This window comes from Acartia tonsa, chromosome 4, assembly GCF_053477335.1.
Source record: "Acartia tonsa isolate MP-2025a chromosome 4, ASM5347733v1, whole genome shotgun sequence".
In the NCBI taxonomy this organism is placed as follows: domain Eukaryota; kingdom Metazoa; phylum Arthropoda; class Copepoda; order Calanoida; family Acartiidae; genus Acartia; species Acartia tonsa.
In genome coordinates this window covers 54,897,039-54,923,752 of record NC_137263.1, presented here as the reverse complement: position 1 = coordinate 54,923,752, position 26,714 = coordinate 54,897,039, and the positions used below count along the sequence as shown (strand labels likewise).

General features: G+C 33.0%; 6 protein-coding genes and 1 long non-coding RNA gene across 9 annotated transcripts in view; 6 read left to right on the top strand and 1 right to left on the bottom strand.

The window, feature by feature from the left end:
• The window catches only part of LOC145315558 (uncharacterized), a 32,628-nt gene extending 30,530 nt beyond the window's left edge, over positions 1-2,098 (top strand). Inside the window, exons 7-9 of the mRNA XM_080155539.1 lie at positions 170-452; positions 887-1,119; positions 1,361-2,098. Coding sequence (XP_080011665.1) covers positions 170-452; positions 887-1,119; positions 1,361-2,098 — 1,254 coding nt within the window. The remainder of the gene's footprint in view (positions 1-169; positions 453-886; positions 1,120-1,360) is intronic.
• Positions 1-26,714, top strand: part of Spf45 (splicing factor 45) — a 79,470-nt gene that overhangs the window by 47,465 nt on the left and 5,291 nt on the right. Inside the window, exons 2-5 of the mRNA XM_080159085.1 lie at positions 23,296-23,424; positions 24,007-24,157; positions 24,662-24,764; positions 26,113-26,352. Coding sequence (XP_080015211.1) covers positions 23,348-23,424; positions 24,007-24,157; positions 24,662-24,764; positions 26,113-26,352 — 571 coding nt within the window. The 5' untranslated portion in view covers positions 23,296-23,347. The remainder of the gene's footprint in view (positions 1-23,295; positions 23,425-24,006; positions 24,158-24,661; positions 24,765-26,112; positions 26,353-26,714) is intronic.
• LOC145315557 (uncharacterized) lies at positions 2,201-3,878 on the top strand. Its single transcript, XM_080155538.1, has 4 exons — positions 2,201-2,234; positions 2,531-2,801; positions 3,219-3,277; positions 3,595-3,878. The coding sequence occupies exons 1-4, from the start codon at positions 2,201-2,203 to the stop codon at positions 3,876-3,878; spliced, it is 648 nt and encodes a 215-aa protein (XP_080011664.1).
• Positions 6,059-12,779, top strand: LOC145315556 (uncharacterized). Its single transcript, XM_080155537.1, has 9 exons — positions 6,059-6,137; positions 6,594-6,661; positions 7,351-7,422; positions 8,069-8,392; positions 9,629-9,751; positions 10,234-10,315; positions 10,826-10,952; positions 12,232-12,314; positions 12,540-12,779. Exons 1-9 carry the CDS (start codon positions 6,059-6,061, stop codon positions 12,632-12,634), a joined length of 1,053 nt encoding a protein of 350 aa, XP_080011663.1. The 3' UTR covers positions 12,635-12,779.
• On the bottom strand, positions 13,629-16,323 carry LOC145317813 (uncharacterized). Of its 2 annotated transcripts, none has more exons than XR_013879127.1 (3): positions 16,063-16,323; positions 15,459-15,616; positions 13,629-15,139 (listed from the first exon to the last, which is right to left on the bottom strand). It is a non-coding gene; the product is annotated as an uncharacterized LOC145317813 (long non-coding RNA). The 2 variants fall into 2 exon arrangements; XR_013879128.1 differs by having other exon boundaries at positions 13,629-15,135; positions 16,063-16,241.
• On the top strand, positions 16,960-20,159 carry HemK2 (HemK methyltransferase 2). 2 transcript variants are annotated; one of them, XM_080159087.1, is made up of 9 exons: positions 16,960-16,982; positions 17,166-17,221; positions 17,766-17,853; positions 18,078-18,123; positions 18,268-18,370; positions 18,866-18,962; positions 19,174-19,240; positions 19,393-19,459; positions 19,767-20,159. In XM_080159087.1, exons 2-9 carry the CDS (start codon positions 17,171-17,173, stop codon positions 19,884-19,886), a joined length of 639 nt encoding a protein of 212 aa, XP_080015213.1. In that variant the 5' UTR covers positions 16,960-16,982; positions 17,166-17,170; the 3' UTR covers positions 19,887-20,159. The 2 variants fall into 2 exon arrangements, with proteins under 2 accessions (XP_080015213.1, XP_080015215.1); XM_080159089.1 differs by having other exon boundaries at positions 16,978-17,008.
• LOC145315555 (RNA demethylase ALKBH7, mitochondrial) lies at positions 20,507-22,848 on the top strand. Its single transcript, XM_080155536.1, has 5 exons — positions 20,507-20,515; positions 20,991-21,138; positions 21,475-21,560; positions 22,106-22,230; positions 22,731-22,848. The coding sequence occupies exons 1-5, from the start codon at positions 20,507-20,509 to the stop codon at positions 22,846-22,848; spliced, it is 486 nt and encodes a 161-aa protein (XP_080011662.1).

Below are 26,714 nucleotides of genomic sequence, written 5' to 3'. Positions count from 1 at the left end.
AACATTAGCCGTAGATATATTTTAAAGTAGCCGTCCCTTTTTGGTAGCGATTTAAATCCACATATGTTGTATGTTTGATCTTTTAGTTATTCCCTCACTCGCTTCTGATGGACATAATTCTTTTTGTTTGATACCATTGTCCAGCATTTTATTCTTGAATATATTTTAGTCCATGCCACCTCTTATTCCACATTACCATCCACCCCCTAAAATTGAAGAAGTGCCAGCGGGTCTTCACCATGATTATGCTCATGACCAAGAACAGCCTGTAAACTACGTTTCATCACTAGAAATTCAGCCACGGCAAGATTATAATTATCATAGCCAGGAACAGCTACCTGGTCATTATAATGATGATACTGATGACCAAGAACAGCCACCAAGTGTAGAGATAAAAGAACTAAAAAGCAATGAAGTCAATATTGACAAAGATAAAGTCAATATTCCCCAAGGTAATCCTATTTTAACACAATTTTATTTTTATTTTTTAATCTACTATCCTTTCTTTTTCCCAATATTTACCGGCTGTAGCAAATAGGAATAAAGGTGAAATATTTACTTATCTTTAATTCTTTTTATTAAGATCATTAAAGAATTATTTAAATCTACAGCCTAATCCAAGGCCTAATAACTCCTTACAAAATAATAAGCGAAGCTACTCTACAAATCTACATGTCCGTCTGTCTGTAAGAAACTGGATTGAGAAAACATGAATTACCTGGCTTCTATTCAAGTGGGTTGGCTGAATTTTTTTGTGAGATTCCTTATACCAATAAGCACCGATTACAAAATGTACTTGTATGTTTGTCTGTAATGCTCTAAGTGATATATATTTTGCCATGTAAGATTTGATCTTTGCTAATAATAAAGATAATTTTAATTTAAGTAAATACATCCATTCCACCACTGCCACCATTACCACCAACGAAGCCCTCACAGGGACTGTTAGTCAAATCACTTCCCCGGAGAAGTTATTTAGACCGTTATAAATCCCAGCCCTACCATTATCCTGACGAGTACAGGTCCAAACTGTTGGACTATGAGGACGAACAGCTTCGGAATCAGTTGGACGCTGGACACTTTGTAGCTGGAGGTCATGCAGTGCTGCATCCTCAACAGGTAAAGCGCGAATGTAGAAACTTTTTAGAACTAAAATAAATAATAAAAATTAGGGGGCGTGGTAAAATTTTTCTTATAGGGGGAGATTTTATAGGGTGGGTTGAGGTACCATATTAGTTCTGCAATTAGCGGGATCTTTCGGTACAAACAGACAGGGTTCCTGATACTTTTATTAAGGATTGTTTGAATGTTAAAATCTAATTTACTCAAACATAATTCAAATACTTTACTTAATTTTTAGATAAAGCCAGAGTTGTTAGTAAGAGAGCAGACACAGGTAGATACACCCAAAGTCCAACCACCCCTCCAGCAATCAGACCTGGAGATACCTCAGCAACCCCAACAGGAAGTTGAACCAGTGACCAGCAGATCTGGAAGAACATTGTTTGGCGTAGACAATCAGCTGACTTTGCCACAAAACCCTGGTCAATTTAATGTTTTTCATGGATACTTACCACAAAAGCAATTTTCCACTGCAATTCCCCAACAGCAACATCATTCCCAAACACCTGTTTTTCAACTTTTTTCTCCTTCATCTTTTCCCCATCACCCCTCTCCAACATCTCTTCCCCATCACCACTCTCCAACTCCTCTTCCCCATCACCACTCTTCAACTCCAATTCCCCATCACCACTCTCCAACTCTTATTCCCCATCACCACTCTCCAACTCCACTTCCCCATCACCCCCCTCCAACTCCGATTCCCCAACATCTTCCTCCTTCCTCTGGTTTTACACCTGTACCGGAACAGCTGAGCCCATCAGCTGTTCCTTCACATGCTTCCCATCAACTACCTTCCTCTCCTGTCCCTCATCAGTTCCCTCCCACTCCTGGCCCCCATAACCTTGTCTCAACCCTGCCCCCTCTGAGCAATCCAGAATTGCCAAAACATCCGATATTCACGCCGACACCTGGATATGTTGTTGCCAAGATCAGGGATTCTTCACCTATATCAGGACAGAAAAAGTTTTTACTTTGAATTTAATCAACATGGTCAATGTATGTCTGTTTTTAAAAAGGATGCAGAATATATTGTGATATATTGGCAGGGGATTATTTATCGTCTATTTAGCTTGCTAATATGGCCCTCATTCATAGGTCAGTTCGTTCATCCAGTAGGAAAGGAGTGGATGGGGTAAACGGGGTGGATAGGAGTATCGTTACTTTAGCCAGCTGGGAGTATTACTTTATCAGAGTACTTGAAAATCTGGTGCAACATCCAAGTAATAATACATTATCTGGCTTTTGTTTCTTATCAGGTTTTATATCACTTTTCATAAAGTTATGTTAAACTCCTATTTAAAAAGGCTTTAAAAATCACATTGATCCTTTCACTCAAAATAATTTTTCGAGCCATTTTTAGAATGTTATTAAAATATTTTTTTTAACAAAACTTTTTACTATTAATTAGATCTAAACAATGAAATCAAAGATTTTGTAGACAGCCAATTACACCAGAAACTACACAAAGCCAACATCCACAGTGAAAAGCTTGGCCAAAATAAAACAGAAGTTCATGAACACGAGTTTGACCTGAAGAAGCTGGCTGAAGATGACCGCCAGAAGTATGCTAAAAGCTTGTGGAGCTTCCCCAGCCTGCCAAAGTATATGGTCAGTCCTTTTGCTTCCAAGATGTTGGAGGAACAAGAACTACCACCAGCTCCTCATCATCAATACTCAAGGTTTTAGTTTTATCAGGGATATAAAGGATTAAGACAATGGGCGATAAATTGATGTACAACCCCTGTGATGATACACTTATTTACCTCTTCTGTAGTGGTTGAAACGTTTGAACCAATGAACACTTAACTTAATGAACCAACCAATCAAAATTCGCTAGAAGCCCCCAAAGTTGTTAAGCCAACGTATAAGAAAACGTTATTATAAAACTTTGGGAACTAGTGTAATAAACAGCCGAATGTCCCCTCCCTCCCGAATTTTCATACATTTTATTAGTATTAAAAAAGTCTGACTACTATGAGATGTATTGGTCTGTTTGTTAAAAATGATCACTTGCAAAAAATCTGTCTTTTATGTAATTTTTTCATTTTTTCCTATCAAAAAATTTAAAAGATTTGTATTTTATGATTGTTTTGCAGGACATCTTACACCACTCCAGCATCTTATGTCAAATATTCTATAGGAACTCCAAGACCAGGTAAAAATGCATTTTTACTACAAAATATAAATAAAGAAATAAGTAACTCCATATTCATCTTTCTGTTTCATAGAACGACTTGAAATTCTTGAAGCAGCTAATAGTGTCTCTAAAAAATGTTCCTACCATTAGCCGACCCTCCCCCATTTACAATTTTTTTTTTGGGGGGAGGGGCATTTTTTCTAGGGATTATGTATCTTGGTAGTTAAAAACCCTTCCAGAAGTTACATTGTAAAGGAGAACCATATCTGTTCAGCGGTTAGCAACAGACAACAAAAAAACTTACTACTTTATGCAATAGGATTTATATTATTTAGATCATTATACTAATCTACCACCTGCCCCACCTAGTGGAGTCATCGCATCAAGATCAAGAAACAAATTCAAGAGAGAGTTTAAGCCACAGCGGCCCCAGAACTCAATATTCAGTGATGATGACGTCATGAGGATGAAAGGCATGACAAATGATGACGTCTTGAGGCTGAAAGGCATGCCAAATGACAATGACGTCATGTTCAACAGGCCCCGCGAAAATGACCGAAAGATTGGTTTTGTAGAAGATGATCTATTTTATCCAAGGAATTATGTTTATAAAAAGTAAAAAAAATTAAGGGGGAGGATGGGGATTTTTATTTTCGACCACCCCGGATCTTTTACTTTATTTTTTTCTATAGGCGATTCTTCTTAGAAGGGTTGTTATACCCTCCCCCAAAATATTTATAAACCTTCCCAGGACCCATGAGAAGCTACATTGTAAAGGAGAACCATATCGGTTCAGCGATTAGCAGATCCTGTTACATTATTATAAGGATAATCTGCAGTATTTTTTCATTCTTTGTGTCAAAGGCTTCTTTTTATGTTTATTCTTGCAAAAACATAATCTGTGTAGACCCTCTGATTACGCGAAGCAGACCCCACCCTACAGTCTCAACAAGATTCAACACCATCAAGCTAATCTAGAACAACAAATAATTCATAATAAAATTGAACAGGAAATTCTATCTTATTTTTTAAGCTAATAATATTCAGAGAGGGAAGGGGACATTTGACTGCTTATTACAGTAGTCCCCAAAAATTTATATTGGCGTTTTCTTATCGGTTGGCTCAACAACTATGGGACTTTTATCGAACTTTGATTGGTTGGTTCATTAAGTAGAGTGTCTAAACCTTTCAACCAGTAATTGTAATCTACAGAAGGGATAATTTTGTGTCTTACTGTCGGTCAACTGACTCCAATTAAACTACAATATTTAACATCTTTTACATAATAAAGTAATAGGATCTGTGTGTTGTGTGTACCAATGGATCTTGCTAGAACCGATATGGTTCTCCTTTACAATGTAGTTTTTCCTGAGAAGGTTTATAATTATTTTAAAGTTGAAAGTGGGATGGATGACTTCCCCCTTCCAATAATGCCCCTATAGGCCTCTAAGGGGGTGTATCCGCTGTTTTATTAAAAACAGAAAAAGATATCTATTTAACAAGGACGAGTATATCCGATCGTACCTGGAGTATTTGGCCAACCTGCAACAAGCCTCGTCACAGAATGAAATGAGAAATGAAGTTGATATTAGTACACCAATATCATCAGTAAAGGCTTTGGGTATTGTTCAAGTAAGTTTAGATTAGTCTTTTCTTTCATATATAAGGGGGGGGGGGGGGTTTAATGCAACCATCTCGTAATCAGTGATTAAATGGCACTTAGAATTCGAATTTCGATCAGAAATTTTGCATGAATAATCCTTGGTAGGTCTATTTTCCCTAAATCGAACAAAAAGTTGGAAAAGTAACGGCTGGCGGCTCAGCCGTTTAGCCGTTTTTTTGCCTATTTTCAGGGCAAATTCATCATTAATTACGTAGGAATCAACTTTTTAAAACATATTTTTGGTTTAATTCATGTTAAATGATAGCAATAAACAATTTTTAAATTTCTAGTACCAACAGATACCGGCTAGAACCGTTTGATAAGGTTTTTGAGTGAGAAAAAGTATTATGTGAAAATAGGTTTTGTGACTTTTTTGCTCTTAAGATAGTAATAAAATGGCAAAACAGCTGAGCCGCCAGCCTTTAGCCGTTACTTTTCCAACTTTTTGTTCGATTTAGGGAAAATAGACCTACCAAGGATTATTCATGCAAAATTTATGATCGAAATTCGAATTCTAAGTGCCATTTAATCATTGATTACGAGATGGTTGCATTAAACCCCCACCCCCCTTTAAACACAAAACTGAAAAAAAAATCCATTCTTTAGATTTAAACGTCTCTCTTAACATAAAAATTATTTACTCGCTAGCGGTTTCATAAACCAAAATGTCGTTGGTTTTTGTTTTTTTTTTGGGGGGGGGGAAGAGTATTTCTCGTATTCATTCGAATTCGGTGGATAGGAACCGGTTCTCATCCATACGAAAAAACTATGTCTAGCATCGTATTATATCCAGCTTTCTACGAATATAAAAATGTACAATCATAAGATTAAAACCAGTTTTTTTAGCCCGTGCCTTCGGCACCACGGGGCTAAAAAACTGGTTTTAATCTTATAATTGTACATTCTATATCCGCGGAAAGCCGTTTATAATACGATGAAAGAAATAACTATTAACATTTTCCTCCAACAAATGTAAATATGGAGGGGAGGGGGGATTTTCATGTGTTTCTTACTTATTTTTAAGTGTTCAAATTTTGGAGAAAAAAATCTATTTCTAGGACTTGGCGTCCCTGAACCTGGAAATAATGGCGGACATTGTGGCTTCCTCTGGACTAGCAAATAAGATTGATTCAGGTATGTCACGTGATCAGATTGATTCAGGTATGTCACGTGATCAGATTGATTCCGGTATGTCACGTGATTTGATTGATTCAGGTTTGTCACGTGATTAGATTGATTCCGGTATGTCACGTGATCAGATTGATTCAGGTTTGTCACGTGAGCAGGGTTTAGCAGAAGCGCCTCAGCCTCAAATTACAACCTGCTTATGTGTTTAAAAAATTCCGAAAAGATGGAAGGAACAGGTTTAAACATCCAGCTAAATTTTGAATTTATGATATGACAATTTAACTGCGGCTGCCGAGCCCTGATATTTAGGCTAAAGAAATATGCAAATTTTTTTCTAAAAGAAGTTCGAACTCATTAGGGTTACTTTACCTGATAAATTTCTTATTGGAGCGGTACTTCTTTTGGTGAAAATTTTCCTAGTTCCACATAAGTTTTTATCCATTTTAAATGACGCCTTTAGGGGCGAAGCCGCCACTTAAAAGTTTTGTGGTAGTTCCCTAGATCTTAATTAATAATAAAGTTGCATAATTTTGTGTTTTTCAGGAACCTTTACTTTATTTGCGCCCAGTGATACAGCTTTTGCCAGATTTTTCTCGGTTTTGGGGAAAAAGGTAAAAATACAGGGATCTAAAGGGATAAGACAATGGGCGATAAATTGATGTCAATGATGATACAAAAATATTACCCTTTCTGTAGAATATAATAAGTGGTTAAAACGATAGGAAACTTAACTTAATGAACCAACCAATCAAAAGTCCTCAAAGTTGTTAAACCAACGAATAAGAAAACATTATTGTAAAACATTGGGGACTAGTGTAATGAACACCCCAATGTCCCCGCCCTGATATTTTGTAAAAAAAATATGCTCAAAATTAACTTGCATATTGGAAGAAAGTTAGATTAGCAAATTTATCAAAAAGTAAAAAGAATCTAAGGTATGCCTTGTTCGGCCATTTTAGAGATTTTAAAAAGCAAAAAAAGCAAACAAGTTTTTGAAAGTATTTAGGAGATTTAAGATATGATTCAAATTATAATCACTACATATAAGTAACATATTGTTACTCTGGTTGTCTCCAAGGATCTTCTCAACCGCTGAATCGATATGGTTCTCCTTTGCAGTGAAACTTTTTATATGTTCTGGAAGGTTAATAATTATAATTCTAAACTAACGATACCCCCAATCCACCCCTTTTACTGGATGAGCGAACTGACCAATAAATGAGTTTCATGTTAGCAACCTATATTGACGACAACTTTTCTTCTGTGATAATATCCATGTATATTCTATATCCATTTTTAGAGAGTGAAAGAGCTAATGATGGACCCTGATCATTTGAAGAACTTTGTCCTGGCGCACCTTGTCAAAGGAAAGGTAAAAAAAATATTTTTTTAAAGGAAAGCTTTTCTATAATCATGGACAGCTCTTGTCGTTAATTTAGACATGGAATTGTCCTACTGATTTCAAACTTTGCGTGATGATTCCTATAAAAATTAAGTACGATTTAATACATGCTGATTTAAATACAACAAAGTTTTGCATGACATAAGTATCTTATTCATCTGATTTTTGGAGTAATGATTACTGTATCCTGTTTACGCAATGTTGCAACAATTTATTGCAAATTTGTTTGTTTGTCTTTCCTTCTGATTTTAGAGCTCTGCTTTTGTGGATGTTGTAATCCTTGTTTATGTTAAATTTCATATATCGCTTGACTTTTTAGATCTAGGTTACATATTTGAAAATCTTAAATATCAAAGTCACAAAAAGAAAAAAAAGCATAACCTATCTAATTTAGAAACTGAATGGTTTTAAAGCAAATCAGGCTTATAGAAATTATGGGTATTTGACTTGGGATCTTTGTTGGACCTCACAACCGCCCCCCACCGCCCTGTCAAAATAGTCATGGATTATTTTGTAAGGAAGAGTATTTTTTTCTAAATCAACCCACTCCCCCCCCCCCCTTAGCCAGAATCCTGTGCACGTTATTTTTAAAATGTTTGCACTGTCTAATTTTAAGGTAACCTCTTCAGAATTATCAGATGACATGGTAGGTCCCTCTCTGCTGGGGGGTAAGCTCAGATCCAACCTGTACACTACTGAAACTAGTGACTGGAATAATATACAGGTAACCTCCTCAGAACTATCAGATGATATGGTAGGTCCCTCTCTGCTGGGGGGTAAGCTCAGGTCCAACCTATACACTACTGAGACTAGTGACTGGAATAATATACAGGTAAACTTCTCAGAATTATCAGATGACATGGTAGTTCCCTCTCTGCTGGGGGGTAAGCTCAGGTCCAACCTGTACACTACTGAGACTAGTGACTGGAATAATATACAGGTAACATCTTCAGAATTATCAGATGACATGGTGGGTCCCTCTCTGCTGGGGGGTAAGCTCAGGTCCAACCTGTATACTACTGAGACTAGTGACTGGAATAATATACAGGTAACCTCCTCAGAATTATCAGATAATATGGTAGGTCCCTCTCTGCTGGGGGGTAAGCTCAGGTCCAACCTGTACACTACTGAGACTAGTGACTGGAATAATATTCAGGTAACCTCCTCAGAATTATTAGATGACATGGTAGGTCCCTCTCTGCTGGGAGGTAAGCTCAGGTCTAACCTGTACACTACTGAGACTAGTGACTGGAATAATATTCAGGTAACCACCTCAGAATTATCAGATGACATGGTGGGACCCACTCTGCTGGGGGGTAAGCTCAGGTCTAACCTGTACACTACTTAGACTAGTGACTGGAATAATATACAGGTAACCTCCTCAGAATAATCAGATGACATGGTAGGTCCCTCTCTGCTGGGGGGTAAGCTCGGGTCTCACCTGTACACTACTGAGACTAGTGACTGGAATAATATACAGGTAACCTCCTCAGAATTATCAGATGACATGGTAGGTCCCTCTCTGCTGGGGGGTAAGCTCAGATCCAACCTGTACACTACTGAAACTAGTGACAGGAATAATATTCAGGTAACCTCCTCAGAATTATCAGATGACATGGTGGGACCCACTCTGCTGGGGGGTAAGCTCAGGTCTAACCTGTACACTACTGAGACTAGTGACTGGAATAATATTCAGGTTTATTAGATTTCCAGTATGGTTTCAAAAACGAGTATTATCCGCTGTATTAAAACCACTTCTTAGCCGTGCTGAAAAATCATGTATTATATCCTTATAAAGACAGTTTTCTAAAAATAATTAAATGGAAAATTATAATATTAATACCAGTTTTGTTACCCCTTTGGGGCCTATAAAACTCGAATTAAACTTTATTGTTTAAATTTACTCTCCGTGGAAAGCTGTCTATAATACGATGCGATAAATAACTATTATGCTATTTTATAATTAACTTTGTTAGTTTGTTAATTTTTTTGGTCAAAAAGCTGGATTTTGACTACCTCAATTTCAAATAAATTTACATTGCTAAACTTGGTAGGTAAACAAAGAAGGTCAAATTACAAGTAAATCTACGCCTTTTCTTCCTTCCACAATTATATAACAACAGAAATAAAAAAGTCCATTGTCTTATCCCTGTTTAATCTAATTAATTTAACTAAGATTCGAACCCTAAACGGAGGTGTGATGACAGAAGTTGACCAGAAATCTGGTTCAAATTTGATTCATGTTGTCAACAGAGTTCTTTTTCCACCAGCCACACTCAATGTTTTAGAATTGTTGGAGGTGGGTTTTTGTTTTATTTAACACTAGTGGCTACACCCCCTAGATGCCTCTAGGGGCACTTGAGGGGGTTAAAATTGACCACCTATTTTTTTTTATTTTTTTTTCAAATAGAAAAAGTAAACAAAGTTGGAGTTGGAATCGCTCACCCCCCCCCCCCCCCATTTTTAAATTTATTTATTTTCTAGGGGCAATTGCTCTTGGGAGGGTGCTGGTACCCTCCCCTCAAATAAATATAAACCTTCCCAGGACCTATGAGAGGCTACATGGTAAAGGAGAACCATATTGGTTCAACGGTTAGCGAGATCCTTCGTTACAGACAGACAGACACAGATCCTGTTACTTTTCTATAAGGACTAACTTTTCAACCTAAGAAAAGATTACCTAACATACCAAAGCAAAGCTTCCCTGTAAAACACAGTAACAAATTTAAGGCTTCTTTTAAAAAGTGTTTTTTTTTTATGAATATATCATTTGTATATTAGAAAGACCCGCAAGAGAGATTTACAACTTTTGTAAAGGCCATCAAAGCGGTCAGATTGGATAAAGACATCACTAACTATGACAGTAAGCAGTTTTTTTAATGTGCATCCGCTCTGTGTCGGGGGGTTGATTAATCTCTAATAATAACTAAAGACAGGCACAACTCATTACCATGCACGATTGGGACTTCCAGACAAGGGTCGTGCAATCAAAGATTTGGTTGTCTGATGGGCATTACTAAACCTTATACCCTGGGTGATTGGACATAAAAGCACAGATTGCCTCAATTATCATTGATTGTTAGACCTAACGTGTTTTGAACAGAAGCCTCACTCATAAGAGGTAATTAATGAGGTAAAATAGTTTTTTTTGTTATTCATTGCGACGGCAAAAAGCAACAGTGCGGCTCTGCAGCCGCAGCCGTCAATTTATCCTCTCTTAACATATCCGAATGAGGGAAAGTAAAATTAAAATTCAGCTACACTATAATGAATCTGAAAAGTATATCCCTATTTTTTTTATTTTCTCGATATTTGATGCTAAAACTAGATACCTTAATGCATTTAATACTTCAAAAATAACCGTTAATTTTAGCTGGACCATGGACGGTGTTTGCCCCAACAAACGAGGCCTTCATGAACATGCCCATGGTGGAGCTGGAGAAGTTGATCCAGGATCCTAGTCTTCTCTCACAGCTAGTACTCAGCCATGTCATTAACAAGTTAGAATTTTAAATTTGAAAAAGGATGACAAATCCATAAAAGCGAAGCTCTGAAACGGTAGGACAAACGAATATTAACACTTGTAGGGGGTCAGTAATAAAAAAACAGAATATAAATGTATTAGTCTAAGCAAAATTGTAAGTAACTTTGTTGCAAAACAGGATACTGTTTAAGGACATACTTACATTTTTAGGTATTGGTTATAGAAATGCTTCGCTTATAACATTGTAGCTTGTTGTAATAACAATCAGTATTCCAAAAAATCAGATGAATAGGATATGCATAATGCATATCACAAAAAATGGTTGTTTAAAAGCAACATGTTTTAAATGGACGTACGGACTTTGTGAGATTATAGATTTTCTACGCTTCCTAACAGTTATAGAAATCATCATGCAAAGTTTGAAATCGAAAGGATAATCAAGGGTGAACACTTAACACATTCAAAAGGCGAAGCTTAACTTTACAGATTTTATCAACATTTTTTCCAGAGATGGGTTTTTGAGAAAGAATGCCGCGTTTTTTCGGCATTTTTTTAAACATTGATTGATTGAACGAAGACGATATCGTCTTCGTTCAACAGAGTATACAGCAAAAGAATTCAAAATTTTAAAATTAGTATTTTAGCCATTTGTATAATATCTAATACAGCTCTAAAACGTGCATTAATTAATATGCAGCAAAAATAGATTTAAGATAATTTGTTTTTCTTCTATGAAGGCTGTTTCAACAAAAGCGAAATAATTAAATAAATAGTTGTATACTCTGTTTTTTCGACATGTCTAAAAAATGTCAAAAAAACGCGGCATTCTTTTCTCAAAAACCCATCTCAGACCAATGTGCATTTACTCTATAATTGATTTTGTCCGTCGGTCATTTTGTAATAATGTTTATGACGATCAATTTCTATTTGTAAAAAATGTCATTCTCAGGGTTATAGAAGATGGCTCAGGCCACTTATTTTTCGTGAAGATTCCTATGACCAACGAACATCGAATTAATTGCTTACTTGGTCCATCTGTAATACTCAAACACTGTACCTTCTACAAGGAAATTGTTTGTTTTTTCGATAGCATAGGCCACTCATTTTTTGTGAAGATTATGCTGACCAATGAGAATTTAGGTACTTAATTGCTCAATTGGTTAGTTCGAAGCTCAAACTCATTCAACAAGGAATTCTTTTTCTCAACTGCTATTTAAGATAAACTATTAAATTTTTATAAAGTTTTTTTTGTAATTCGCAACTTAGTTCAGTTAAGATCAATTACTTTTATTTAGAACAATTTACAGTCCTGGTATGAACTCACATGAAAGATTACGGATGGCCAATGGAAAAATACTGAACCTTTTCTCAAGACCAGGTAAGAAGTAAGAAATTAGAAAAAATGGACAAAGGTAAAAATAAAAATTTCCAATAATCAAAAGACTATTACTTTTTTCTGTATTGGTTGGGGGGGGGGGGGGGGGGATTGTGGACTTATTAAACATTTTTAAAAAATATGAAAAAATGAAATATTATATGTAAATTGATTGCCAATAATACATAATTTTATAGAAAAGCTATTTCAACTAATTAAATATTTCAGACCGTTTAAAGCTGCACGGTGCTAACGTAATGGAAATGGATATACCCGCCTCTAATGGAGTTGTTCAAGTACTTCAGAGTGTAGTTCAACAATGACCTGGAGCCCAATCTGATGTTGGAGAAAAATTAATTTATTCTCTAAGTATTGAAAAAAGAAACCATCTATTCTGCAAATATTATGACTGCCTATTGTATTTATGCATTATTTATAAATAAATATATTATATACCTACAATATCAATCTGTCTAAGCTATGTCATTTAATTGAAAACTTTTTCACTTTGTATAGGGAAGATGGAAGCTTTACTCGATAATCTTTAGAGCTACAATGGGCTTGCTAGCAGATAGTTAGTTTCTTTCAAGTTTCCAATGTCGAACCGCAAAATCCGTGTATGGACTCAAATATTTTTACAGACATTTTGCTTGTCGCGGATTTTGCGGTCTTACAAAAGTAGAAGAAAAGGCCATCAAAAAGCAGAAGTCTAAAGTAACGATCATTTTGTTGCGTTTCATGGTGAAATGGAACTAAAATTGTTTAAGCTCACAATTCTTATCAAAAGCAAAATACGTCATATTTGCAAGCATTTTTTGTTGCCAACTACAAATTTCTAGAAATAAAACGATTTATCAACATAAAAAAAATGTATGCACACAGCTTATACCAATAACGAAATAAATTCGGAAAAAATCACGAAACCTATACGTGTTTTTCAGCTGTCGTTGGGGGGCAACACATCGTAAAATTGACGACCTCTCCGTTAGCCCCCCAAATATTATTTTAGATTTTTTTCGCTTGTTGGTTATACCTTATACCTGGTATGCACAGGGTATTTTAAACCTATTACACTATCTTTGAAAAGTAGAGCAAAATCGGACACCTTCCACTTAGAGCATTATTTTTATGAATAATACGCCTGCCCACACTAAGGGCAATTTTTTTAATATAGTTTGCCTAAAATTGTTATATATCATATTTATAAAACCTAATAAAATTACTTTAAAAACGTGACGACGACATTTTACCTCTAAAACATATCAGTTACTGACAAAGTTAATCAAATCTCAGCCTCAAAACAAATAACTCTAAATATAAAAATTTTCATTTTTATTACAAATGTATGTAGCAAGTCAATAAGGATTTTGATATTGTAAAAGTTAAGTAATATGTTAACAATATTATTTACACATAAATTTATTTTTATAAAACATCAATTGGCGCATAGGAATAAAAAACAAAGTTTAAAATTATAATTTTTAGCAATTACGAACTTATTTTGGTTGGAGTATGCTAACATCAAAGCTAACTGTATGTTAGCTAGGGTAGAATACTTCTTTTTAAAATCCGATCAATAACAAAGAAATTTTAAATTATTGTGACCTAGTTTTGACGTATTAATCTAGACTTAGACACAAAACAAATATTTACAATTTATTAATACTTAACACATGCAGAATTGATATAAATTCTTGTTACTAAATGGTGAAATGATCCACTTCCCAATTAAAAACAACTGACGTAATCATTATTCATTTGTGCAAGTGCATTTAATACTTAAAATTGTTCAATATTCTTATGCTGATATTTTATATTATTCAATATGAATACAGTATTTAATAAATAGAAAAATTTAACATCGTCTACGTTAAAAAAATGTAGGTATTAAAAACAAAGCTTTTAGTTTTTTAATCGAAAAATGTAGGGTTTATATAATTTTTAAAATATTTGTTTTGATTAATGAGAAAGAACTATAGTATCTTTAATCATAAATTAGACGATATGAAATATTTAAAAAAGCATAAAACAAAGTTAAACTGAAGCTTTATTTGCCTGACAAGCACAAAGCTATCTTGCTGGGTATATACTTAAAAAGAAAATAACTGATAATGTGAATAATGTTAGACATTAATTCAAGTTTTATAAAAGCTTAATAAAAGGTTGATATCTTATGTTTTAAAAATCACAGGTTTAGAATTATATTACTTTGGTTAGGATAGGTAGGTATATATTATATAATCAATAATTACGTGAGTCATGAAGGAAAAGGTTTGTTCTTATTTTGTGCTAAAAATAAATGTATGTCCATTTGTATTTGTTCTGTTCAATAACAGTGGAAACTGAGACCAACATTATTGACTAACATATAAAAGTCTAAAATAAAATTTACTTCAAGAATCATCGTAGAAACAAAATAAGAAACACTATACAAAAATTAAGGGTTTGTAATCCTTATAACTTAACAATACAGAAAATGGACTGTACAATACAACATTTGACACTTATATTATAATATCTTTAAGATTACCAAACTGTACAAAACTGTGTGAATTAACACTTGACGTGTGACAGGACTTGATATATATACAAAAAAAGATCAACATCTCCGCCAACCAACTTATCTCACTGACTGTTGAAATAACCCTGTTATCATAAATTGTAAAACTATAATAAATATTAAATTATAACATAAAAAGCGGAGACTTAGGTTATTGATGGTGCTTTATGGTGGAATTTTACAATCTATGAAACTGCTGGTAGGACTGGTGGTGGGTAGATGCGAGATTAGAGTTGGTGCCGGAGATATTGTCATTCCTGCAGCCTTCCTAAAAATACAAATATAAACTTAGTACAAATACCAGGGACCTAAAAGTATAAGACAATGGCCGACAAATTGATATACATCCCAAATGATAATACACAATGTATGGACACTCAACTGAATAAAATTTTCAATCAAGATTCAATAAACTCCCCCAGGTTGTTAGGTCAACAAATTACAAAACGTTTTTATCGAGACTTTCAATGACTCCTTTCTTGAAAAATACAAATATTATTTGAAAACATATTTCTTGTTACTTTTTATACACATGAAATTCTAGATAAATATGATTAAATAAAATAATTCAATTATAAAATCTTTACCTGTGCATTTAAAATCTGCAGTCGGTTGTCCTTAGTAGGTATGAGATCTATAAACAGGCACGGCTATGAGGATTGCAATGTGTTGGCGGAGAGTTTGTGGCAGTTTCTGGATCCAGCAACCAGGTGCTGTTGCTCAGACTGCGTGCGTAATCAAAAATCTGAAGAAGAAAAGTTGTAAGAAATAATAGGACATACCAAACGAATAGGTATAATAAAATTGTATTGTATTGCAAAACGTTGTCTCTGCCAAAAAATATGAAGTAAGATATATCATTAAAAGACCAAGGCAAAATTAAATCATCCTACTATTTTTATTATTTTGTGGTGCTTAAAGCTACAGTCTTGATTAAATTGTTATCAGCAATGATCATTATTATTGTGATCAAAACATTTAATATTCGACAAAAAAATTTGTGTAAAGTTTGACAATTAAGCAAACTACACATTAGAAGCTTTGTCATTAAATAATTGACAAATCACGACCTGAAAATACGATGATTAAACTATTTGGTAAATCAGAAAACCGGTGGATACTTAGAAGATGAAGATCTTTGAAGATTTTAATTCTAATCTATATATATATTGTTGGAGAGAAAATTATTACCTCAACCCATGGAACGAGGGCAAACAGTAAGAACAGGACGCAGGCAAACATCTCCTTGCTTGTCAACAAGTTTTTGGCCTTCTCGCGGAATTCAAGGTCCACAAGAAAAATTGCCATTGTTTATTAATAAGTTAGAAAGTTGATCTGGAAAAAATAGCTTTTTTAATAACTTGCTTACATTTATGATGACAAAATTTAAAAACATTTACACTATAATATATAATAATTTATTAATTGAAATTTAAAAGAAAGGATATTTAAAACTGGACGAGAACTTGCAGCAACGGACACCTCACAGGACAGCGCTTGCGCGAGTTAGAGAGGGAGAATGCCGCGAATAGGTTTTTAATTTTCTTTTGCGTATTTTTGTTCGCGGTGAAAGGGAAAAATAAACTTGACAACTAATCCCCTACTTGCAATAATTATCTAAAAAAAATATTATTTGAACACGCCCTAAATTGTCATTTTTTTGAAGAAGAAAAAATATGCTTTTTTTACGTAAAACTATTAAATATTTACTTCCTACTACAAAATTTTCAATATAGAAGAAAAGAAATTGAAAAATATTACGAGAGAATTTATGGTATAAATTTTGTGTTGTTATAATTATATAATCATCCGCGGCATACGTACGTTTCTAGATATTAAAGTGTCAAACTTTTTATTCTAATATTTTTTTTTTAATTAAAGATTTGATAATGTTTAGGCTTGCAAATGAATCAATATTTTCCCTATCTTTTTTTATATATTCACATATAGTTTTTGGTTAATTTCAAGTATTATGATGGTATTAAATTTAAAAAGAGAATAGTTCAAATAATAAAGTTGTCAACCATGCTCCGGCTATTGAGAGAGAAGAGACGACGTTGTTTTTGTAACTAGTTGGTTGAATTGAAATTGGCTAAGCTTTCGAGTCTCAAATAGGACTTACGTAATATTTCATGAGGTTTAATATTAACTAATAATTATTGTTGTTTTTGATTATTTTGCTTATATGAAAGCTTAATGTGTAAATTAAAATTATTTGTTAGGTAAAAATTTTGTATTAATGGTTTTTTTATAAGCTATTATAACGGTTTATATAAACAAGGAATTTTTCAAAGGAAAAATGAAAATTGCAACCCCAGACACCTCCCATCTTTCAAATATTGAATTCCAGGTAACCGTGTGACATATAAAATGTTACCTGAAGTCTTTTAATGACGTCATGTCTTTAAACACCACGCAAATGAGTAGTTCTTCGATCAATTAGTCTTTGTTTGCGAACATTCGTACTTTAGTATATATTGTTGGCTTTTTTTCATTAATATACGAATTTCTATGGTAATACTTTAACTAGGACCTTCATTTGACCACCTATTCAATTCATAGATTACGAATACTCTTTCCCTCCATGATGTCTTGTCGACCTAGGCATGACATTCAGTCGATCTCTCAACATATGATTTAACCTTTTTGGGTTTCCTTATCATATATAACGCAGAGCAATCTATATAAGTTTTTCAAAATATTGAGTGCTAATTACACGAATATTTATTATTTACGAAAGAAATTATGTTCATCTTAATGCAATTTATTAGGTATTTTTTTCATGTTTGAAATTCAACTGAATCCATATTTTCTCATTCTATTGTACCTCTATCGTTGTTAACCACTAAATTTATTTTCAATTGAACTTTTTTTTGCTATTATTTAAATATTAGGATGTTTATGAACCTGCCGAAGATAGTTACCTGCTACTTGATGCTTTGGAACAAGACCTTGATAATTTAAAATCCAAACCCAACATAGGTCAGTTTAACCTGCAACACTAGCTATTGCCGGCCTAGTTTAAGTTTTGGCAAATTAGGTTGATATTCTTTATTTTTCAAAGTATTTTGTAACAAATATTCTTATCTTTCTACCCAAGCTCAACTTATATAAAAAACATTTCATTTGTCTTTTTTGACCTAGTTTTATTTTTAAGACTGGGTGTTGTGTTATGACATTTAAAGTACTTATTATCAATTTTTAAGTTATTGAGATTGGATCGGGCAGTGGAATTATCTCAAGTGCACTTAGGTAAATATAATCCGATAAAAATTTACTGTTAAAATTTAAAATACGCCACATAAATTGAAGGTCAATTTAACTACTTCAATTTTTCAAAGATTTTCTCATATTCACAAATTTTCGAAGAGTAACTAACAATTCTTTTTATTTTAGTACCTGTTTCCCTGATGCGATTGTTATAGCCACAGATATAAATCCTGCTGCTTGTCAGGCCACAAAAATGACTTCTTCTATAAATAATAATGAAAAATTACAGGTAGTTTTATCTCATTTTTTACCTTCCATTATTTTTATCACTAACAAGGATGACAACCTCCATAAGAAGCAAAGCAAAAAAACATGGATGTGAAATACTCAAGTGTGCTCCTTAAAGATGGGAATGTTTATTAAAAAATCAGAGGTATAGCTTTGATAGCAGGTGAGTAAATCTCAATTCTCCCTCAGCGTTACGGATGGACTGACTTAAAAAGTGAATAATAGAGTAGCTTCACTACTAAAACAAATGTAGATATGATATTAGAGGTCAGAACTGAGAAACTTTTACTCTGACGTATATAAATTTAAAGTCGAGAATTTTTCCTTGTAGTTCGAAAAATATCTATACTCATGAACTCTTAAAATATTTATTTATCTTACATTTTGTTTACATTAGGCAATAAGCACAAATTCATTATTTATTTCATTTCCTCTATTACTTAACCTAAATGAAATAAATATTCTTTGCCTTCTTTATATAATAACATTTTGTTAGGTAATCCAAACAGATTTTGTAACCTGTCTATCCAGCCGGCTAAATGAAAATGTTGATCTGTTAGTCTGTAATCCTCCATATGTTGCTACTGATGAAGGTAAAATACAGGATTAAAAAAATCTATTTAAACATATATTATAAAGATTAGGTACTCGTAAATATAAAAAGATTTATCTAAATGCCTGAATGATAGGATGGTATATTTTTATTAAGCTCAGCATATGGCTTTATTGCTTTTACTCCATAAAATTTTGATGTTACTTATTACAAACTATAGTAGGTAGGTATAATTGTGTTTTATATATAAGGAGAACTTGGAACACGTGATATTGCAGCTTCCTGGGCTGGCGGCCATCTTGGTCTAAACCTAACCAGGTATTTAAAAAGTTAAAAGACAAACTTATTTTTTTATTGGAACATTTTTAATTTCAGATTTTTAGTAAATTAATAGAATTAAGTACACTTTTATTATAAATCTTCTGGTGCAATAATGTAAATAATTCATTTTGATGTATGTTTTTTTTTAGAAGAGTTGTAAAGAATCTTTCAAATCTGTTATCTCCGGATGGAGTTGCGTATCTAGTTCTTGAACAGGAAATTGATTCTTTAATATAAATAAATTTTACCATTTTGACTTTTTATACCTAATATTTATAATGTTTAAATACTTGGTTAGACATTATTAAAAGTTTTTCTTTTGTTTACTAAGATCTATGAAACGGCTAAACCAAATGTTAAGTTTGGTCCAGTTATTTTATTTTCTGTACATTTATAATTCAACTTCAGAAAAACTAAGTTTTCCTCCTTTCTGAACATTTTTAAATGTTTTCCTTACTATTTTTGCACAGAAAGTCTTCTTGTACCTAATTTTAATTATACTAGAGTATCATATTTTAATTAGTGTAACCAGCCAGATGAATTTATAAAAGAAATAAAATATGAATATGGTTTGAAATGTGAGAAGATAATGAGTAGGCGGGCTGGCAGAGAATTTCTCATAATAATTAAGGTCACCAGATGATCTCAACCTTCCCTATAACCCAATGTAATCGTTTTAATGTCTGGGCAGCGCGACTAGATTTGATTATGATCCTAAGAAAACATGAGCTCTGAGATCTGAAACTGTCAAGAAAGGTTAAAAGAATTCAAGAAACCTCCAATAAGACAAGTGAATCAAAATATCTTTTTTTGACACTGCATTAAAATATTGAAAATATTTCCAATTTTGTGATAGATATAAAAATAACAACCTAAATAATTCTAATATTTTTCCGTATATTATTGCAATTTTATATTTTCAGATTAAAAATAATGTTGATAAAGCGTTTTCTGTGCCACAGACCTATAAATACATTTAATGATACACTAATATCCTTCTTGACGCACAAGAAACCCTACAACAGAAAAAATATTTATTTAAACCAAAAACAATGTTTATTTTACACTGTGCGCAATTTCTCATCAGTGACTCCAACCAATAATATCAATAGTACTTGTGAAAATAATGCAAACCAAAATCCTAGACCATCGAATACCAAATTTATTTTCACTGACAATTTCCCTGAAAATCTAAAGAAAGAGTTTGCTGATAGTTTTTTAATTTATGAGAATTTTGTGAATGAGGAAGAGGAGAAAAATCTAATGGAAGAGGTGTTTGTAATAAATATTTAAAAGATTTATTTCCTATTTTAATAATCAGTTTTCTTAGCTTACCATACGTAATTGTTTAGTTTTTGTTAGATGACGAAAGCTGGGTTATGGAAAAAGATATGTTTCAAAGTCGCACATAAGACTTTCAAGTTTTAAGACTTATTTTTAATATATTTCTTTTAATATGTAGTTCTTATCATTGAATTTAAAAAAAGTATGCAAATGAAATATATTATTATAACTTGGATGTTACACCAGATTATCAAGCACTAAATTAATAAGCGAAAACTGTTTGAAATAAGGATTACTCCATTCCCTTTCACCTCTACTGGATGTACGAACTGGCCAATAAGTAATGTCATGTTAGCAACCTAAATAAAATTGATGACAATTTTGCTCTGTCATAATATCCATGTATTGTATATTCTATATCCATCAACATTATATAAAGAACAAACACCTCTAAATTTGATAGTTTGAGAAGCATTTTAAGAGACATCTTTATGAGAAAGATCACTGGGACAACGCCATTGCAAAGTTTAGAGAAACAGAAAAGAAATTCTTCAATAAAACAAACACTCCTATTGTGGAGCGGATACGAAATGTTGCTTTTCCTCAAACAGGTGCGTATACCTATTCCTAATAAAAATGGTATTTAGTTTAAGGGAGAGACTAAAGATATAATATAATAGTATCTGCGCCCCTAGCCTCTAGGGGCTCCAATTCAAAGGGGAAGGATGGACAGAAAATAGCCTTAAACCATAAATAAACATAAATATAAAAAATTAAGTAGCCTAAAACCATCCTTGGACCTATGTAATTAAATCCCTAAAAAGGAAAATTATATCAGTTCAGTAGATATTGAAATCTTAAGCTTTAGACTAAAAATCTTTCTACTTTATATTCACTTTATATAAGAACTTACATGCAATTTGTGAATGCTAGAAATAATTTTTTAGGCAAGCATAGCAAGGTTCTGCCTTATACTCATGTCTTGGATTTAGCAGAAGATGGATACATTAAACCCCATGTCGATAGTGTCAGAGTAAGTCTTTGTTTGTTATTAAACCAGGGTTTAAAAGAGATAAGACAAAAGCCGATAAATTGATGCATATCCCCAAAGAAAATTCACAAAATTCCCTCTTCTGTAGATTACAACTATTGGTTGAAAAGTTTGGACACTCAACATAATTTATTAACCAAAAAAAATTCGTTAAAGTTTTAAGTTATAAAACAACGAATAAGAAATCGTTATTAAAAACTTTGGGGACTAAATGAAGTAATGAACAGTCCCCCGCCTTCCTGTTAAGAAACTTCCAAACATACTTATTTTTCTTCTTGGCTGGAAAGGACAAAAAAAAAGAAAAATTGTTTTACGCTTTGTCGTCTTAGTTTTAACATTTAACTTAAATTAACGTAAATAGCTCATTAAATGAAAGAGTGTTAACGTGGTTCAAAATAATCCTTAGGTTTATTTTTTTTTTGACTAAGATTTAGTTTGTATTTGCCATGTTTTTATAAGGCCCAGGAGGCATTGGACCAAAAAACAGTGGGGTTTCCAATATTTTTGCTCAAAACAACATATTTAAGTTTTGTGGTGACAGAGTTGCTGTGCTGTCCTTGTTATCCTCCAGTGTTGCCAGGTTCCGGCTGGACAAGGACAGAGAGGTGGCCGCTGATGTTTGTATACCTCGTCTCTCTCTTTATGTTATGAAGTAAGTGTTCAGTGCATATGCTGTTATAGTAGTAGTAAGGTTATTTTTGTCTGAAGCTTAAGATTTTGATTACTAACTAACGGATTGGGTTCTCCATTTGATTTTAGGGGACCTTAACTTGGTTCCCGGGATGGTTTTAGGCTATTTTATTTTTATATAATCTTTGGATGATTTCAAATTATTTTACTGCCTTTACCCACCCTTTCGTAAACAAAGGCCCTAGCTTAGATGCTAGGGGAACAGTCACAAGTATAAACTAAATAATAAATTGTGAACACTAATAATTTATGGATATATAGCTACTCCCAGGATAAGTTGCTCTTAAATTGATTTTTTTTCTTCATAAAGACAATCTTTTTTAAGAGGTTCCTGCCATTTTTTGCCTGTGCGTAGGTTAAAAGTCCATTTAACTCTCCTTTTTTGTGTTCTTTTTTGCTCACCATAGCAAGTCGTAAGTCGATTATGTATGAAAATGAAATAATAAAAATTATTACTTTCAGGGGAATTTCTAGATATGATTTTGCCCATGAGATTTTGAAGAATGAGGAATCCTATTTTGATGGTGAACATATTCAGAAAGGAAGAAGAATATCTGTTATTAGAAGAAATGAACCATAAATGTTAATTATACTTTTATAAAAATTTCAATCTAGTAATCAATTGTAAATGTTAAGCAATGTTAAAGGGGGGACATTCCAATGTATTAAAACCTAAAAAGTCACATGTGTTATGATCAAATGAAAGGTCTTGTCTAATTAAGCAAGAAAAAGCAAAATTGCGGGATATACCTGTTTTCGGTGGCAGGGGCTGTTTTGCCGCTGTGTCTTTACAGTTCCATTAGAGCAGCTGCCATGCCAAATTTTAGCATTCAACTCCTGTTATAAAGTCTTAGAACAAAAATACTTTTATGGAAAATCCGCGCAAAAAAATTACCCTTTAATCATACTTAAACTATTAGAGTTCAAGACTAAGACTTAAAATGAACTCAAAACATCCACGATAGAAAAAAATCCTTTATTATATGTTATTAGTTTTATTTATTATCATTAAAATTTACATTTTCAGAGTATTAATGTATTTATAAGAAAATAATCTTGTTTATAATAAAATCTAAAAAATGGATTTATATGACGATGATGTTGACGTTAGGAAGGAGGACGTCAAGGCGGTTGCTGGCTGGTCAACTGGTATTAGGTATGTTTTTAGTAGCGAAGCTACTTTAAACTTCATTTTGTATGTTCGTTTTTAAGTCTCTAACGCAAGGGGGGTGGGGTGTGATTTTCTCAGCTGTTATTCATATTTGACGACTTTTTCCCTATAGCAATGAGCATCTAGTATATAATTTACTTTGTCTGTCAGTCTGTCGGTCATGCATAAGAAGACATTAAAACATTTTTTATTATTATTTCAGAAAGGTTTCGTGCTTTCTATGTGATATTTATCAACTAAACAATTTCTCTATAATTTATTTCGTCTGTTTTTCCTCCAATAAATTTTTACAGCTTCTCTTTTTGAAATGTTGTCATTCTTTTTTAAGTGTAAAGAGGTTTATTATTTCTGTAACGACTTTGACAATAGGAAAGTGTTTTGATAACCTGTTAGTGTTCAATAATGGTAATAGGTAATTTAGTTAGGAGTAAAAAAATACCTAGGTAGGTAGCTATATTTTTATATGGAAATTTATTTTTTATAATAGCAAAAAAAAATATTTTACTTTCTAATTTGGCCAAAATTACATTACCGAGATCGCATTGTTTATTCATTTTATTTTTCAAGGATGTTAAACAGCCAGATGCAGTTGAAGAAGGCCAGCCAGACACCAAAGTCACGGGAATTGACACAAAAAAGGCCCACCCTGGCGCCTGTCATGGACTTTAATAAGAAAAATAAAAAAGAGGCACATGATGCATTCCCTTTCTCATCAAAGGTCAGTAATCATTTTTAATTTTAGTTCTAACACCAGGGGTGTACTGTATATTTTTCAACCAAGTTGATTTTTCCCCTTTCATTTTGCTCCCCTTTTTTCTTTCCCATTTGTCATTATGTAAAAAAGCGAATATGACCTAACCTTGAATTTTTCTATTCCTTTCCCCCTATGGGTAGGAGGGGGTGGGGGGTTGATAGTGATAAAGAAAAAAAATATTTGGAGATACTTTTTTGTATCTATATCATTTGTTATTGATTAATATTTTTATGTTCTCTAATAAAGTGAAACTCACAGCGGGCTAAAAAAAAAGATACCCCAAATCAACTCCTTTTGCCGCATCTCCTCCCCTCCTACTGGATCAACAAACCGGCAACTAAATGAGTTCCATTCTAGCAACCTAAATTGACAACAAATTCCCGCTGCCAAAAAATTCACGTATAATTCATATCCATTATGTAGGTAAGATAACCATGCATAAGTTTTAAACCGTTTTTGTTTTTTCAGCCCTTCTACAAAGGATCCGGCGACTCGTTGATACCTCTGGAGCCCAAGGTGGACAGGGAATATGATCCTCTCTGGCCAAATGAATATGAAAAAGTTGTGAAAGGTTAGTTGTTTGATTTATTTTTGATCTTGGTTAAAAATTAAAATGTTACAATTCCACTATTGCTGTCATACTACAGCATGACCCTCGAAAAAGTATTTTTAAGCATCTGCAGCCCATATTTCTCAATGAATTATCAAAAAATGTATATGTCCTTGTTCTCTGTAGATTTCCACATAAGTAGATATAAAAATATTTTTTTTACATCAATTAACAGCTGAGATTTTTAGAGCCAAAGTTTTGAAAAAGTGGCTGAGGAAAAAGTAACTTTTCAAGAAAAATATTTTTTAAAGTGAAATGACGTGTTTTTCTCATAATTTCAATACTTTTTATAAAACTTATATAAAGATGTTTCCAAGAAATTTATTTCATGCTGAAAGCACTTTTTTCACTTGCTCTAAAAGGCATTTTTAGATTAGTGTAAATTGCAAAAACACCCTTACAGAATGAAATCCTATAAAAAATAGTAGCAAATTGAAAGTTTACATAAACAGAAATCAAACACTTTTTATTTTATCAAAATAAGTTAAAAAACCAAAAAGTTACAGCTACAAACTTTTATTAAACATTTACTAATTTAGATGATTTTTATGTGTCTTAGATTAATTTGATGAGTGGGCGTGAATTTATTGGTAAAGGTGGCGCTAATCCTTCCGAATATGAGCATAAATTGGGGAGGGGTTTATTTAAGGTCATATTAATAAGTGGGAGATATTATAAGATTTGAGGGAAAATGGTTATAAGAAAAATGTATTCAGTAAAATTTGAAAAGTAGTTTTTCATATGTAAAAGTAACGTTTTTTAATGCAATAAAAAATGTATCAATTGTAAACTTGCTCTTCTTTCTTATTTGTTTTTTAACTGGTTGATAAAAAGTAATATACTAGTAAAAAACTAAGAAATATTTAGCAATATCCAGTTTCTCAAGCACTTTTTCCAAACTTTGGCTTTAAAAATCTTGGCTGTTAATTGATGTAAAAAAAATATTTTGATATCCTTTGATGTAGAAAATTATAGAGAACAAGTACATATGAATCTTTTAATATTTTATTGAGAAATATAGGCTGCAGATGCTTAAAAATACTTTTTCGAGGGTCATGCTGTATGTTATTATGTTTAATCCAAGAATTGCTGCGCCTCATGCTTACGGAGATTTAATAATGATCGTGATTTATAGTTTTTGGGTTAGGGTTACAGAGTTATAAAGGCAAGGACTACAATTGGAATATAACTATAGGAACTAGCCGGCTCACATCTAAAAAAAACATAAAAAAAATTACCTTATATGAATCCTTTTTTAAATTAGTAATTTTAAACGGAACTCGATTTATAAACATGTTCATAATTCCAGAGATCAAAGCTTCACTGAAACCCACCGAAGAACAAGAAAACTCGGAGGAAGAATTTCCAGGTGGAAAACGGCCATACATTGCCAGGAACCAGCGCCTGGCCAGAGAGAGGTTTAACAACTTCAATGACCGGAACCCCAGCGGCTTCTCAGGGTTTGGCGGTCAGCCCAGCGTGGGTATGGAGGATGATTTTGACCCGCCAAGTGTGAGGGACAGAGATAGAGACTCAGATAGATCTAGAAGTAAGTTTTATTTTAATTCTTTCAACTTTTTGTTTTTAGTAGCGAAACTACTCCATAATTCGCTGTCTGTCCGTCCCCCTTTAGTCAGTCCGTGGGGGAAATGTGATTCTCTCAGTTGCTATTCAAGATATACGGTTGATTTTTTTGTGAAGATTTCCTCTAACAATGAGCATCCAGTATGTAATTTACGTTGTCCGTCAGTCTGTCAGTCATGCTTAAAATATAAATGTTAGAAATAATAAGTGAGAAAGGTTTTGTGATTTTTTTCCTCCAATATATTTTTAGATTTTAACAAATGCAGTTTCTCTGTCTGTATTCCCATCCATAATTTTTTTGTGCTTCGCTACTTTTGGACGTTATCA